General features: G+C 33.8%; 1 protein-coding gene across 1 annotated transcript in view; it reads right to left on the bottom strand.

Annotated features, from left to right (window-relative positions):
* LOC148956330 (cell adhesion molecule Dscam2-like) overlaps positions 1-16,214 on the bottom strand; it is a gene marked incomplete at its 3' end in the record, with an annotated part of 359,181 nt that overhangs the window by 134,102 nt on the left and 208,865 nt on the right. Inside the window, exon 13 of the mRNA XM_089090400.1 lies at positions 10,643-10,759. Within this exon, the coding sequence (XP_088946526.1) occupies positions 10,643-10,759 (117 nt within the window). The remainder of the gene's footprint in view (positions 1-10,642; positions 10,760-16,214) is intronic.

Genomic DNA, 16,214 nt, shown 5'->3' with positions numbered 1-16,214 from the left:
GATAAGATTCAAAGGCGTCACAATACACCCTACAAATATATCCTACTTGCAATGATTGTATTTAGTCGCTATGCATATGCTATTCCATTCCGGAATCAGAGAGGTGTTACATTTAATAAAACTATAAAGAGTATTCTTGACCATGATTTTTATAGATAAATTCAAACGGATCAAGATAATTAATTTGTTAATCCGTATGCAGAGAAGGCATTGATGAAATATAGCACAATGCTCTATCATAGTCATAGTCCTATAAAGTTTTCACTGGCCGAATGATTGATAAGAACTATTCGAATTTTGATTTGAAGACATTGTACATTGAAAAATACTGCTGCTTTTATTCAAGATTTAGAAAAAATCATACAAATTTATAATAAACGTCTTGATCGATCTCTCTCCAACGTTGGCCCTCAGGAAGTTCATCGAAGAGATCATGATAGGCTACACTTGACACTTTTCTTAAACAATATTCCAGTGAAAATATGAAGAAGAAAAAAATTCAATGTTGGTGATACAGTTCAAATTAATAGAATTAATAATATTTTTGAAAAGAAGAATTACTTATGGTCCACTGATTTTTTTTTTAAATTCTAGACAGTAAACTTATAACCTATCGTCTACAGGAGACAAAAGATGAAGATATTCTTGGCAGTTTTTATGATTTTGAAATTCAAAAAGTCAAAAATAACAGTGAAATCTATCATAATTCAAAAGATATTAAACAGTCGCACACACACACATACAGGGGCCAGAGATAGTTACTTGTTCATAGAGGCAAATTATATTTAGTTTAGACCAATCGAAACAAATCGAATGTAATAAAACAATGATTTCTATAAAAGAAACACTTCTTTACTTTTAATAAAACAACTTTAAATATTAATAGAAAGCAAGAAGGAAAAAAACTTAAAAGATTTTTTGCAGAAGTATATCATTGACACATATTTTCTCAATCAACTTTCGTAATCACTCTTCGAAATGCAAATTTATTTGATGGAGGGATATTGTCACATAATCTAAAATTTATGTAAAATGCAATAATTGAAGGGGAAAAATCATACCTTGTCTTAAAACCCTTCTATTACCCATCATTATGGCAAGCAATCCATTAACTGTTTATATTGGTTAAAATTCTTCAGTATATACAAAATATATTGACACACCGTTAAGTTTAATGGAAAAGGAGTTTAAGATAGGTGATCTAGCTTAAAATTATCAAAAATCAAAATGCAAAGGAATATTTATCAAAGTTTGTGTGCCATAGCAACATTACAAGTTCAAATGTAATCATTGTTCCACATGCCATTGACGAGCTTCTTCAAATATTTCTGAACAACTCTAATAATGTTTTTAAGAGAATGATTTAGATGCAACATGCACTAAGCGTCCAATTCTATATAAAAAGGGACAATATAATCCATAAAAAACTGAAAGAGCAAACTAAATTACAAAGAAAATATAAAAACAGTTAACAGATAATATCATGTTCATACTCCTACTAATGTGTTATGTGTTAACACAAATGACGTTATTGTCTATGTTTGGGGAGTTGGGTAGGGTTAAGAAATTCTTAATAATTTTTCTTTTTGCACTCCGAAGAAAATATCGTTTTATCAAATCAGAGAATTTTTGTAAAATGTATATATCTCGGATACTTCTAGTTTGAATGAGGGGAGGGAAGTGGGAAGTTTCAATCTTTTTTTTGCACTCGGAGGAAATAGTGCTGTATCATATCAGAACAAAACCTCAAAAAAGATAGTTTCATGGATTGTATTTGTTTTCAACTTACGATCTACTAAAGACTAGGACCGAAAGCAGTAGGACAAAATTTGATTAATTTCAAACTTCTAAAGTATTCTCCAGATAAACACAATGTATAGAATTTTGTAAAACGTATATATCACAAACTCTTCTAGGTTGAATGAGGGGAGGGGAGTGGGAATTGTTATTATTTTCTTTGTCTCTTTACACTCTGAGGAAATATCGCTTTATCATATTAGAAGAAAACCTCATAAGAGTTGTTTTCTAGGATTGCCTTTGTTTTTAATTTACAATCTACTAAAGCCTAGGACCGAAAGCAGTAGGACTAAATTTGCTTAATTTCAAATTTATGAAGCATTATCAAGAAAGGCACGACGTGTAGAATTTTTTAAAACGTACATATCTTGGATTCTTCCAGGTTGAATGAGGGGAGAGGGGTGGGAATTCTTATTTTTTTTCCTACACTCTGAGGAAATCTCAGAGAGTAAGAGAGACAAAAGCAGATACAAACACACAGATTCAGACACATGAAAACCCACAAAGACAGAAACAGAAACACGCAAACACCCACTCAGGCACACAGGCATATTCAGAGAGACAAGCAAACATCAGCTCAGACACACGGGCATAGTAAGAGAGACAAGTAAACATCTGCTCAGACACACAGGCACAGAGAGAGGCAGAACCACCTACAAACACACGGAGTCAGACACGCAAACACACAAAGAGAAACAATCAAACATCCGCTTAGACACAAAGGCATAGAGAGTGAGAGAGACCAAAGCACACACAAACATACAGATTCAGACACACAAACACACAAAGACAGACATGGGAACAAGCAAACACCCACTGAAACGCATAGGCACAGAGAGAGAGAGAGAGAGAGAGAGAGAGAGAGAGAGAGAGAGAGAGAGAGAGAGAGAGAGAGAGAGCCGAGCAAACAGCCGCTCTGACACACAGAATGAGAGAGAGAGAGAGAGAGAGAGAGAGAGAGAGAGAGAGAGAGAGAGAGAGAGAGAGAGAGACGAGAAAACAGCCGCTCTGACACACAGCCACAGAATGAGAGAGAGAGAGAGAGAGTGAGAGAGAGAGAGAGAGACAAAAACACCTACAAAAATACAGAGTAAGACACACAGACACATGAAGGCAGACATGAAAACAAGCAAACATCCACTTAGACACACAGGCAATTTGAGAGAGGGACAAAAACATATATAAACAGACAAAATCAAACACGGAAACACACAAAGATAGACATGGAGACAAGCAAACACACCCTGAAACACATAGGCACAGAGAGATAGAGAAAAATGCAACCAACCACTCAGACACAGAGGCACAGAAAGAGAGAGAGAGGTAGAGAGAGAGAGAGAGAGAAAAAAAAAAGAGAGAGAGAGACAGAGAGAGAGACAGAAAAAAAAAGAGAGAGAGAGACAGAGAGAGAGAAAGTGACACATACAACACACAAATTCAAGCACACAAACACACAAAGACAGACGCTAGGAGAAGGAAACACCTACTCAGACGCATGGGCACAGAGAGAAAGAGACAAGCAAACGGCCACTAAGACACACAGCCACAGAGAGATAGAGAGAGAGAGAGATAAAAGATACCTACAAACACACAGAGTCAGACACACAAACACACAAAGACAAACACAGAGATAAGCAAACACCCGCTCAGACACACAGGCACAGAGAGAGAGAGAGAAAGACAGAAACACATACAAGCACACAGAGTCAGACAAACAAACACACAAAAACAGACACAGGGACAAGCAAACATCTCTTCAGACACAAAGGCACAGAGAGAGAGAAAGAGAGAGAGAGAGAGAGAGAGAGAGAGAGAGAGAGAGAGAGAGAGAAACAAAACACATACGAATACACAGTCCTGGACACGAACACAAAAAGATAGACACAGAGACAAGCTAACTCTCGTTCAGACACACAGGCACAGAGAGAGAGAGAGAGAAAAACACATTCAAACACAAAGATTCAGACACGCGGTAATACAAAGAAAGACATGCGACAAGCAAGCACACGCTCAGACACACAGGTACAGAGACACAGAAACAAAACACATACAAACACACAGAGTCAGGCAAACAAACACAAAATGACAGACACAGAGACAAGCAAACACTCGCTCAGACGCAGGCACAGAGAGAGAGAGAGAGAGAGAGAGAGAGAGAGAGAGAGAGAGAGAGAGAGAGAGAGAGAGAGAGAGAGAGAGAAGCAAACAGTCGCTTAGATACACAGGAACAGAGAGAACGAGAGACAAAAACACACAGATATAAACACACATATTCAGACAGACAAACATACAAAGACAGACTCGGGGACAGGCAAACACACGCTCAAACACACAGGCACATAGAGAGAGAGAGAGAGAGAGAGAGAGAGAGAGCAAATATCCGCATAGACAGAGAGAAAGAGAGACACAAACACATACAAACACACAGATTCAGACACACCAACTTACAAAGAAAGACACAGGGAGAAGCAAACAATCGCTCAGATACACAGGCAAAACAGTGAAAGAGACAAGCAAACAGCCACTCACACACACAGACATAGAGAGAGAGAGGAAGAGAGAGAAAGAGAAGGAGACAAAACACCTACAAACACACAGAGTCAGACACAAACACACAAAGGACACATGATCGAGGCTAGGCTGTATTAAGTTAACTACTTTTAAGTTAGGTTCGTTTAGGCTTGGTTAACGTGGCCGACCATTATAACTTTCCTGAATGAGACTCTGTGTGTTTGTAGGTGTTTTGTTTCTCTCTGTTTCTGTGTTTCTGAGCGTATGTTTGCTTGTCTGTCTCACTACGCCTGTGTGTTTAAGCGGGTTTTGCATGTTTCTGTGTCTGTATTTGTGTGTCTGAATCTGTGCCAATGTATGTTTTTTTGTCTCTCCCGCTCTCTGAGATTTCCTCAGAGTGCAAAAAGGAAAAAAAAATGAATTCCAACTCCCCTCCTCTCATTCAACCTAGAAGAATCGAGATATGTACGTTTTCCTTAAGAAATGCTTAAGAAATTTTAAATTAAGCAAATTTACTCCTACTGCTGTCGTTCCTGGACTTTAGTAGAGTGTAAGTTGAAAACAAGAGCTATCCTGGAAAACCTCTTTAATGAGGCTTCTTCACATATGATACAGCGATATTTCCTAAGAGTGCAAAAAGACGAAAAAATATTAAGAATTCCTACTTTCCTTCCCTTATTCAACCTAGAAGAATTCTAAATATATACGTTCTACAAAACTCTCTGACTTGATAAAGCAATATTTCCTCAGATTGCAAAAAAAAAATATTAAGAATTCATTAACCTTATCCCACTCCCCAAATGATTCAAAAAGGTCATTTGTGTTATCGAACAAGACAATAGTAGAAGAATGAGAATAATAAAATCTGTCAATTGTTGTTACATTTCTTTTGTAATTGAGTTTGGTCTTTTAGTATTCGATGGATTATATCGTATATTTTTACATGGAGGTGAGCGATTAGTGTAAATCGCATCTAAATCATTCTGTTCAAAAACATTATTATAGTTGTTCAGAAAGATTTGAATAAGTTCGTCAATGGCTTGTGGAACAATGATTACATTTGAACTTGTAATGGTTGTTGTGACAAGCAAACTTTGATGCAAATTGCCTTGCTAGTTAATTGTTAATATATTTAAGCTAGATCACCTATCGTAAACTCCTATTCCATTATACTTAACAGTAAGTTAGCATATGCTGTATATCTTGAAGAATTTTAACCAATATTAACAGTAAATAGATTGCTTGCCATAATGATGGGCAATAGAAGAGTCTTATGACAAAATATTATACTTTTTTCCGTAAATTATTGCAATTTATATAAATTTAGGATTATTTGATAATATCTCACGATCAAATACATTCGCATTGTGCAAATAATTTCTTAAAAGGTCAATGTTGATTGAGAAAATATGTTTCAATGTTATATTTATGCACAAAATCGTTTAAAAATTTTTCCTTGTTGCATTCTATTAATATTTGACGTTGTTTTAATATACAAAAGTAAAGAAGTGTTGCTTCTGTCAAAATCATTGTTTCATTATGTTTTATTTATTACGATTGGTCTAAAGAAAATATGATTTACCTCTACGAACAAGCAACTGTCGCTTGCTCCTGTGTTTTCTGTGTGTGAAAGACTCTATAATATCTTTTCAATTTGATAGATTTCACTATTATTTTTGACTTTTTGAAAATAAAAACTTCCAAGAATCTGTTCATCTTTGTTATCTCATAAACAATATGTTATAGTTTAGTATCTAAGATTTTTGACACTATAAAAAGTTCAGTTGACCATAAGCAAATCTTCTTTTCAAAAATTTTGGTAGTTCTATTAATTGAAACTGTATCACCAGCATTGAACCTTTTCTTCACAATCTTTTTACTTGAATATTGTTTAAGAAAGGTGTCAAGTGTATCTTGATCTTCTCGATGAACTTCCTGAAGGCTAAAGTTGGACAAAGACCAACGGGGACGATGATTATAAATTTGCATTATTTTATCAGAGAATCTTGAATAACAGCAGAAGTATTTTTCAATGTACACTGTATTGAAATTAAAAGTCGAATAGTTCTTGTCATTTGTTAGGCCAATGCAACCTTTATAGGACAATGACTATATTAGAGCATTCAATTATAATAATAATAATAATAATAATAGTAATAAATTTATTATAAGCCAAAAAAAGATAGGTAATACAGCGCATTATTCTTAAATACACTCCAAAAGAAAAATAACATAAATCTCTAACTTCTCCCCCCCCCCCCAAAAAAAATACAGTTTCACTTATTGATGTCAACGCTTCATTTAAATAATTACATAACTGCCTGATTGTCCTTTTTACAGTCGGCTGCAGGATCCCTGGGTGCTACAAGTTACCACCCTCAAAATAATTTCCCCCTAAAAGGTTATATCTGGGGCAAGAGTAATCCGTATCTGCATCTGGGGCCACCCTTTTTCTTTCAAATACTCTTTTTCTATTTTTTAGTGGCAGGCAATTCGCTCGTATCCGAAACCAAGTCCTCAGTGTCTCCGCCGGTAATCCTAGCTTAAAATAATATTCAAATCCAAATATCTCTTTTACTTGTGAATAAAACTTCAATGTCCAAGATATTTTAGCTGCCGGAGTCGACATTTGGACTTCGTGGTCTTTTATTCTTTGTATAAACTTATCCAAAAACGGCTCCACCCTGATCTGAGGGTCCTAGCCCCTCTTTCTAAATACAAGATAATTATATTCCATATATTTGAACAATACCTTCACTACATGTGGATTAACAAATTTATTATCTCGATCCGTTTGAATTTTTCTATCATCATGGTCAAGAATACTTTCTATAGCTTTAGCAAATTAAACAGCTTTCTTTGTCTGCAACGGAATAGCATATGCAGAGCGACTAAATACACTGATTACAAGTAGAATATATTTGTAGGGTGTATTGTGACACCTTTGAATCTTATCTACAGTAAAACCTCTGTTTGCAGTAAATGCAGTGGTAAAAAGGATTTAATTTTTCAATAATGATTACCACAAAGCCTATAATTTCGATGTAGAGTGTAACTTGGCTCTTTTTCTAGATACTCTCTCGCTAACCCTTCCCTGTAAATGGTTTGACAAATATGTAAAAATATGGTATTATTTCAACTTCAAGATTAGGAAGTAATATCCCAATAAATATATTTGCATTGCACAAGTAATTTCATCAGCTAATAATCTCTTAATTATTTAAATAGTCTGATTAAAGATCATATTGATTGTGAAAATATGTGTTAGTGTTATATTACTATAAAAAATATCATTAAAACAAAACTCTGGCCTATAAAATATCTAAAAACATAACACCTCAGGTTTTGGTCTTACCTTTTAAAATTTGTTCTTTATTTTTCATTATCTTTCTCCCCAAACCTAGCACATAAGCTTTATTTCAACTTGCCGAATAACTGATTTTTTTTTCTCCTTCTTGTTTTCTATCAATGTTTAACATTGATTTAATATGGTAACTAAAGAAGTTCTGCTTCTATCAAAATCATGGTTTTATTACGATTGGTCTATCATTTAGATTTATTTTCTATGTTTTATGTATGTTTAATGATGCTTTATTTTCATGTTCAGCTAAGAAGGATACGTTTGAAGATGTAACAGTGATAATTGCGAACGGAGAAGTCGAAATATGGCGTAAAAACGGCAATTGTCAGTTCATAGTAATATATTAAAGTAAAAAGAAAATTATGAAATGTGACGAGATACTAAGCATTAGTGATGGACAATAGGGGTTTTATATGTTGATTTTAAGAATAAACACTTTAAATTTATGGATTATCACGATTGCATATTTTATTTACCAGGAATGAAAATGGAGGGGCGACTAATAAGTTTCTCTCATTCACAAATGCCTTCATACAACAAAATTTGGATCAAAGGACGAGTTTTTCAAAATTCAATGCACTCGCTCCTACTAAGTACTATGACCTGAATATGGAAATTTCGTTCCTGTTTGAATACTGCCCTATATGTAGTCGTCGACCCTGTTACAGGAATAGTAACCCGATATGCAAATTTTGTGCTAATACGATTATGCTAATGATGTTACCATGAGACTTAGAGAGGCTATATCAACGGAGTATTCTATAGCATTCAAATGGCCTCAGATATTGTCCCCTCTGGAGTATTGTATAGTATACTACTTAGATAGAATCTTTTTGGAATGATTATAAGTTTTATTTCTCAGGTCAATTTCAGAAGCTATAAAAATTAAATTAAAAAATTATTTTTGTGTCAGGATTAAAAACTGTTGGAAAAGTTTCACCAACATCAAAATAGCAACCCATACTATGGATTCTTATAGAAAAAACTAAAAATATACAATATTGTTTGTTCCATTCAAAAGACTCTGTCAATAAAAAACTAGTAGAAATCGATTAAAATTTTTTTTCCACAAAACAAGTTTTTCAAAAAAAAGTAAAGAGCTCCATTAAGCCAAAAATGAGCAAAAATACAGTTAAATAATCTTCCATGCGTAGAACTACCACAAATCGGTATTAATAAATAAATTAAGCTCAAAATAAACATAAATTACAATAAATAGCCGTGTCAAACTCAAAACGAGCAAAAATTACAATGATCTGGGCTGAAAACCCCCATGCCTTCTCAAGACTAGAAGATAATTTACGTTTTACTAAAAAAAAAAAAAAAAAAAAAAACAAATAACCGTAGTTTGTCAGTTTAATTGACATATAGGCCTACTGATATTTCTTTTTTAAGGTTTTGGTAAAACTTTTTATGAAATAAGACAGGTAAGAACATTTCAAACGTATTTTGTTTTCAGTAAAGGGCAAATTGTGTTCTGGTCTTTAGAAGATCCGTAGAGACCTTGTGCATTATTGAAGAACTTATATTTCCTTACATCATCCTTTCCATATATGTTTCAAGCTCACGGACCTTAACTACCCTGAATGTGTCCTCCACCTTCTTCTTGTTTCATAAATACGTATATCCAGAATTTACTCCCAGACGAATATTCTTTTATTAGATGCCTTTTTGTTTCCATTACCTTATGATACGTTAGGTAATCTTTGGAATTGGTCCATCCTGATTTGGTGAAATGATTTTAAATATGCCCAACACTTGTATTTATCACCTTCAAATTAACACTGCTTATCTTATTACACCAGAATGTCTTATACCATCTTAACTTGATTCAAAGATGGCTGCATCAATCTTTTTCTCAAGCAGCGAGGAGAGAGTTTTGCTTCGCTCATATTCAATGTTCAGTAATGACCTTTTTACATCAAGTTGGAGATCTGTGAGTTTCATCTGTTCTGTCTTGTCTGCAACCGTGTTTTACAGAATGAGTGCATTCACGATAGCCACGTCTAAAATCTTCACAAACAAGGCTTGGTACCATTTTTTCACAGATTGCTGACGACGAATCATTAAGATCATTAACAATTATGAATCATTTGAATCAACAATTATAAAATCATTAAGATTCACAATTATAATTCTAAAATCACAATTATAAAATCATTAACACCTTCCATGTAATGATTAAGACGACGTACAGGATTTTACTGGTGAAACGACCATTTTGTTTTTCTACCCCCTCCTTCTTCTTTCAACAGGCCTTAGTGGTCGAGGCTAAGATGATTTGGTAGCTGCATTCATTACGATGGTATTCTTCCACTTTATTGTCTTTTCGTCATTCAAAGCGTTGAGGCTGCAACAGAAAGTACCTTTCCTCGTCTTATTGAAGCCACTATTTAAGCAGGGTCATAGGCGCCCATAAGCTGAATTCCAGGGGGGGGGCAAACTTCGTCTAATTGCTACTTTTAATGCTATATAATAGAAATGTCAGAACAAAAATATAAAAATAAGGCAGCATCATTCAGCCAGGGGGGGCAAGAGCCCCCCTGCCCCCCCATATGGGCGCCCATGAGCAGGGTACACCTAATTATTTGGATTTCTCGAGCCTGTTGTCTGAAAGCAGCAGCCTTCAGAACACAGAGGAACTTATTGCTGGTCAAAGGCTATCAATGCATAATAAGTGGCCGCTATTCTCATGTACAATCTTAAACACCTGCTCCCCAAAATGATGTAGAAGTTCATCCTCGACAGTCTCTCTATGGAAGTCCCAAAGAATGTTCAAGTATATCCCCTGATTGAAAAGAATCCCTTCTTTATATCCAACATATATAGTTTAAGTAGAGACCAAAAAATGGCACAAGTAAGATACAAGATTTACTTCTCAGCAATCAGCACTTTAAACGATCAATAATAAAATTTTAATTGTTATTACAAAACAAAATTGCTTTTAGAATATAACTCAAAAGATGTTTTTACCTAATTTATACCAGGATACTTTAGGCTCAGGATAACCAACAGCAAGACATGCTATCTGAACTCTGTCGTGTTCCACTACTTCCACATTTGTTGGCTCACGACTCCATTTCGGGGGAACTAAAAAGGAATATCTTAATTACAGTTTAATAACAGTAATCCAGTGAAAGCGATGAGCTATGAAACACTTAATGTATGCTTTAAGTGAATTCAATAAACTTCATTTTTTCTTTTAACAAGGACAAATCAAAAACTAGATATGTTGCCAATAAGCACGTGTCATCGATCGATAAACTAATGCGTAACAGAGTATTTAATTGAAAACCTGATTTTGCAAGAAATCCATTTTGTTTGTTCTCTGTCGACTTGTGGAACATATATTTGTATTTTTTATTGGGTCATTTCCAAGTTTATTTTTGATACAGTATGATCAAGGCCGTACCCAAGATTTTTTTTGGAGTGGGTTTTACTCAAAAAAAAATTTCGGGGGGATCGGGGGGGGACACAAAAAAACTCAAAAAACGCTTACAAAATTTGTTTATATCCATTTTTTTTACGTTTTTACGAGTCAGACAAACATTTCGGGAGGGGGGTATTCCCCCTGCTCATCCCTCTGAAAAAAGGTTTTGAATACAATAAATAGGTTTTTTTTTAATGTTCTTAAGTGTATTTACATGCACAAATAAAATATATTTTTAAATGTTTTCTGTTTTGTAACGTTAACAAATAAAATTGCAGGTACTTCCAGGAATGAATATAAGACATAGCCTATATTAAACTGTAAGTAGACATTCTTCAGTTATTCTAAGCAATTTTGGTGATAATGGTGATTTTCTCCTTTTTTGGATGTTATGACAAACAAAAACACACTGCTTGAAATAAAAATTATTTTCAGCTATGGACAAACGATCCCCTAATCTGTTTTGCACTCGCTTTTTTTTTTGGATACTTTTACAATTAAGGATACTTTTGACACTCATTTGACTGACCTTGCATGAAACAACAAGCTGTATGAGAAATGTGGCTCGACCCTAGTTTCTAGGGCTTTGATGAAAAAAAAAAGGTTTGAATCTATAGGACACGTTTCACGGATGATGAATGGCGCATTGCCAAAGATTGTGTTTTTGGCAATCCATCCGAGGCCAAACGAAAAGCGAGTCGTCCCCAAATATAAGAGGAAAAGTTTTGCACTCTTTTACGAAATAATTATACAAAAAGTGCTAACACTGCAAATTAAATTAATTAAGTGCAAAAGATACAACTGCTAGCCGGTATGATCTCTGTTATATCTGCTTGTGCCTTGCCCCAGTTCTCCATACGTCTTTGCAGCATTTCTAACAGCTATTGAAGACGAAGTTGATCAAAGTCAAATTAACAAGTGGAAACGTGGAAAGTAGATTTCAAATTTAATAAAAGAAGTCAAAAGCTATTTGCTGCAACCATTGTTCTTGGAAACAGAAAAGTGAGTATGCATTAAGGTAATGGAGAAGTAACGACCAAAACAAACCTTTTCAAATTCTACTCTCAAATTGTTAAAATTCTGCAAAGACTTTTGGCTTACGCACCATTTTAAAGTGCAAATGGGTCATCTTGGATTGTCATAGCCATTTTTTCTTAAATAAAATCTTATCATACCAGCTAGGGGTCCAAGAATTTGTTTTGGATGGGGCCCATAGTATCAAAATGACAAAATAGGGTGCATTATGAAACCAAGGGGTGAAATTGTACTTTGGGGACTTCTTGTTATCTCGGAAAGTAGTTGAATTACGTGGATGACACTTTCACAAATGAATTTAGGGCTAAAAATATAACCTGGGGTGTTATTGATGAGTCACTGTGTCTATTCTCGTTCTATTTCTCGGGCTTAGATAATTGCATATATATTAGGTTTTACAACCCTGGGGGACAGTCCTAGCCCTTGTCTAAGGTAATTAATGTTTGTTTTAAGTTTGATTTGACTTTTAATTGTAATTTCTGTCCATTTTGGGTTTCATTGGTTTACTGATTGTGACGTTTGTTCATTTTAAGCTTTAGTTGTTATTTGACTCTATATTTGCTCGTCTCTGGTTTAATGTGGCTCTTTACTTTTTTTTGATAAACTTTTTTTGTAAAAAGTGTTTTTTTTGTTATTAATGTAAAAAACAAATTTTTGAAATTTTAGTAAGCCATTGCAGTTTATTTCTTTATGGTAAATACATCCAAACTTCAGAAAAAAGCTGTTGGGTGATGATAAATATTGTAATGAGTTTTCAATTTAAGATCTTCAATTACAGCAGCATATTTTAGTTTACGGCAAAACAAAAACGAAAGAATTGTTTTGCATTGTTACTCAAACATTAAAAGAGGCAAAAGTTATTGTCTCCTGAGAAACATCCCCATAAATGGTTAATTTGTAAGAATGAGTTGACACGAGGAAAAAATTACTGTGTTTTTAGTACAGCACTATTTTTGCAAAATTCTACTGGTTTATCTTAGGTAGCCTTAAAAATACGTGTTGCATACTCTAGGAAGCAGTAATTTTTTACTGTTATTAGTTTCAATTCAAAGCATTGCTATAAAAAAAATTAAGCTCTACTTCAATACGAGGGACGTTAAAGGTGGAAGCTTCCGTTATATTTAACTTAAACCAAAAGTAACACATAAAATGAATAGTAATTAAAGAAAAAAGAAATCAAAATGAAAGTAAAGAGGAGGATTAAAAGTTAAAGGGAACAAAAATCATCATGTAGAAAAGGGGGCTGCTACCTAATCAGCCAATCACTCTTTACGCTGAAGTGACTCTTTTTCTCAGTGCTTCAAGAACAACTGTTTGAAGAGCGATGTGATAACAAGCTTAACAATTATATTATTTGATCAAGTCTTCAAAAATGAAAGAGCTTAATTTTCTTATTTCCCAAATAATCGAATTTTTAGTTTAAATGTTTGATAAGCAATCGTAAACAAACCACTTGTAAGTCCCAGTTCCTATGCGTATTGAATAATGAAATGTTTTCAGTAAGGTTCTAGTCAAAAGTTAACATAAAGAGTGTGGGAATGGGGCATAATTTAGTAGGACCCCCTATCACATTGGATAATAAGTAAAACAGTCAATAAATATATCTTCAAAAGTTAGGCTTGTCCTTTGTTGTTGAACTGATAATCTTATAGATATTTTTATCAAGAGTGCGCTAGAATTTTAACAGCCTTTTGAAGAAATGACAGAGAACATATGCAGATGATAAAAACAAGCTAGAAAATTCTCAAATGAAACTAATAAACGACATTAAAACTCGATACGAGCGAAAATTTTGTTGTGTGAATGGGGAGGCCTCAGACCTAAACCTATACGCTAAGTCTAAATCATTACTTTACTGAAAGCATTTTAGAGTGCAAGAAATATAGATGGCTGGAACTTAAGGTCCTTTATTCACCAATTGCCTTTCAAAATGTAGAAACAAAAATGTACGATCAAAAGCAAATACAAACAAAAAACTACATATTCTTGATATATTAAGAAAAAAAGTTTTATTATGTTACTTTTTTTATTACACCTTTCATCCCAGCAACATTTGTGCAAATATGCCAAAGTCTAGCATAAAGAGTAAGAGGTCGACGAGGTGGCAACCCTTCTGATGTACAGAATAATTTCTATTTTCTTAGGATTTTAATATAGCTCTTTACTTTTCGCTTGGAAACTTGTTTTTTTTTACTTCTTGTTTGTTTTTAATATCACATACGATGCAATATGGCAGTTAGAATGGGGAGCTCCCGTTTTAACTACCTGTACGATCTTGTTTAACTTTTGCATAACAATGCTATGAAAATGAAAATCCCCAAAAAAAGATGGCCCTTCAAGATTATTTAAGAGTGGTCGTATTTTTAGCAGTAGTGTTATATTAATGACAAGTAGCGGACAATTCCCCCGCCATACAGAGCAGACAGTACTCCCTTTGTGTGTTAATCTAAGATATCGGACAGATAGAAATCACCATGCCTTAAAAATTCATATCTTTGTTGTTTTTTTTATGTTATAATTAGAACCAGAATACCATGAAAATTCGTGCTACAATGATTATGATATTAAATTCCATGTTTCTGATAGAGTCATGGCTGTTCACATAGCATGCATACATCGATGGTTCTTTTCATAGTATGGTTGAATGAAGTTAATGGCAATGAAATTCTGTCTGTTAAGCAATATTTTTAGGCGTGGTTGTTTTATGTTTAACCTTGAACACGGGTATAAAAACTCGGACGTTGAGTTATTTTCTCATTTCAAAATTGGTATTTTAAATACAACCATGTATTCTAACAAAAGGAATATTGATGAATACATATTTTTTTTTATTTGGGCGATTCTTAACGCTGTACGGTATAATACACAACCACCAGTTGAACAGTGTTGTAAGGTCCCCTACTCCAACCCAAGGACCCCCTCCCCCAACTTTTTCAACTTTTTTTTTTGATCAAGTAGAACAGAATATTTTTTGTGAGCTTGTTTGCTAGCAGTTTCATGAGGAGAAAAATCAGTTTAAATGTTTCACGAAGAGAAAATTCAAAATGAACTTTGAAACATCTTCCGAATGTAACTGTGACAAGGTAAACCACAACGAAACACTAGTGAAATATTCCAACTCTTACATTTTAAAGAAAAAATCCCAAACGAGCTTCGAAACACTTTCAGAATATAACAGTGACAAGGTAATCCACAACAAAACACTACTTAAATATTCCAACTTTTACATTTTAACGGAAAACAATGCATAGTGAACATTAAAACGTCTTAAAAACATAACTGTGACAAGGTAAACTACGACAAAACACTACTAAAATATTCCAACTCCTATATTTCAACAAAAAAAATCCAAATTGAACTCTGAAACATCAAGAGAATGTAACAGTGACAAGGTAAACCACGACAAAACACTACTGAAAGATTCCAACTCTTATATTTCAATGAAAAAAAAAATCCAAAATTAACTTTGAAACATCAAGAGAGTTTAACAGTGACAAGGTAAACCATAACAAAACACTACTGAAATATTCCAACTCTTACATTTCAAAGAAAAAATCCGAAATGAACTTTGAAACATTTTCAGAATGTAACAGTGACAAGGTAATCCACGACAAAACACTACTGAAATATTCAAAATCTTACATTTCAACGAAAAAAATACAAAGTGAACTTTAAAACATCTTCAAAATGTAACAATGATAAGGTAAACCACGAAGAAACACTACTGAAATATTTCAACTCTTACATTTCAACAAAAAAATCCAAATTGAATTCTGAAACTTCAAGAGAATATAACAGTGACAAGGTAAACCACGACAAACACTACTGAAAGATTCCAACTCTTATATTTCAATGAAAAAAAAATCCAAAATTAACTTTGAAACATCAAGAGAGTTTAACAGTGACAAGGTAAACCATAACAAAACACTACTGAAATATTCCAACTCTTACATTTCAAAGAAAAAAATCCAAAATGAACTTTTTGTAACCGTGACAAGGTAAACCACAACAAAACACTACTGAAATATTCCAACTCTTATATTTCAATGAAAAAAAGTGTGTGTGTGTGTGTGTGTGTGT

This window comes from Artemia sp. Qi Xiang Cuo, chromosome 1, assembly GCF_049724085.1.
Source record: "Artemia sp. Qi Xiang Cuo chromosome 1, ASM4972408v1, whole genome shotgun sequence".
In the NCBI taxonomy this organism is placed as follows: Eukaryota; Metazoa; Arthropoda; class Branchiopoda; order Anostraca; family Artemiidae; genus Artemia; species Artemia sp. Qi Xiang Cuo.
Note: the sequence above shows the minus strand (reverse complement) of the source record. Positions and strands in the feature narration are given on the sequence as shown.